This window comes from Salpingoeca rosetta, assembly GCF_000188695.1.
Source record: "Salpingoeca rosetta unplaced genomic scaffold supercont1.22, whole genome shotgun sequence".
Classification (NCBI taxonomy): domain Eukaryota; class Choanoflagellata; order Craspedida; family Salpingoecidae; genus Salpingoeca; species Salpingoeca rosetta.
The window spans coordinates 400,554-401,563 of record NW_004754912.1 but is presented as its reverse complement, the minus strand read 5'-3'; the positions used below and the strand labels follow the sequence as shown (position 1 = coordinate 401,563).

The window sequence follows — 1,010 nt, the reverse complement described above, 5'->3', positions numbered from 1 at the left end:
AACATCACAGACACACGCAGACACAGCCACAGACACACATACAGACAGACAGACAGACAGACAGACAGACAGACAGACAGACAGACACACACACACACACACACAAAACATGCACAAAACTGCACCTTGAAGTGGTCGTGGGATTTGAAAGTGGACGAGAGCTTCTCGAGCCAAATCGTGTCGGACTTGTCGCCGGGGCGAATGCTCTCCTCGTCCAGCAGCGCAACGATTCCGCGCGGTTTCTCCTCAATCAGATCGCAGATGATCTGAGTGTGGTGTGGTGGTGTGGTGTGGTGGTGATGGTATAATGGTGGTGATGGGGTCATGGTCGTGAGGTGTGTGACATCATGCGAGATCACATGTGCATGTGTGCATGTGTTACGGTGACAGCGCGTGTGCATGCATACCGTGCACACATCATCTCAGCTCAGCTGCGCGCACCTTGTTGTTGAAGTACTTGACGGGTGTCCAGTCGATGCCCTCAGCAAGATACTCGTCCTGGTGTGGAAGCGAGCGTGTGGCGTGTGCGGCGTGTGCGGCGTGAGTGGAGACGGGGAAAGCACGAACAATACTGTGAGCGATAGCAAACCACACATCACAACAAGCGTGACAACAGCATCGCAACACATGGACACAACATCGCAAGCACACCTGCTCTGTCTTGAGCGTGAGCTCGATGAACAGCTGCTGCAGCTTCTCGTTGCAGTAGTTGATACAAAACTGCTCAAACGAGTTGTGCTGTGTGTGTTTGTGTCGGGGGAAGGGTGTTGTGCCATGGTACAGTCGTGTTGGTACGTGAACATGTGAGGTTGCGGCTTGCACACGCAAGATGGCAGACAGTCAGAGGTACAGGCAAAATCCACACGCAGACAGACAGACAGACAGACGCACAGATAGACACAGACACAGACACAGGTACACAACTGTAACCAGAACACCCCTCTTCAAACTATTTGCCCAGGCCCTTTTCCATTCTGACCTGGAAGATCTCAAAGCCGTAGATATCGAGG

General features: G+C 52.7%; 1 protein-coding gene across 1 annotated transcript in view; it reads right to left on the bottom strand.

Annotated features, from left to right (window-relative positions):
• Positions 1-1,010, bottom strand: part of PTSG_07359 (uncharacterized protein) — a gene marked incomplete at its 3' end in the record, with an annotated part of 9,409 nt that overhangs the window by 4,499 nt on the left and 3,900 nt on the right. Inside the window, exons 11-14 of the mRNA XM_004990800.1 lie at positions 980-1,010; positions 652-738; positions 442-498; positions 126-266 (exon numbers count right to left, since the gene is read on the bottom strand). The exon at positions 980-1,010 is cut by the window's right edge and continues 122 nt beyond it. Of these exons, the coding sequence (XP_004990857.1) occupies positions 126-266; positions 442-498; positions 652-738; positions 980-1,010 (316 nt within the window). The remainder of the gene's footprint in view (positions 1-125; positions 267-441; positions 499-651; positions 739-979) is intronic.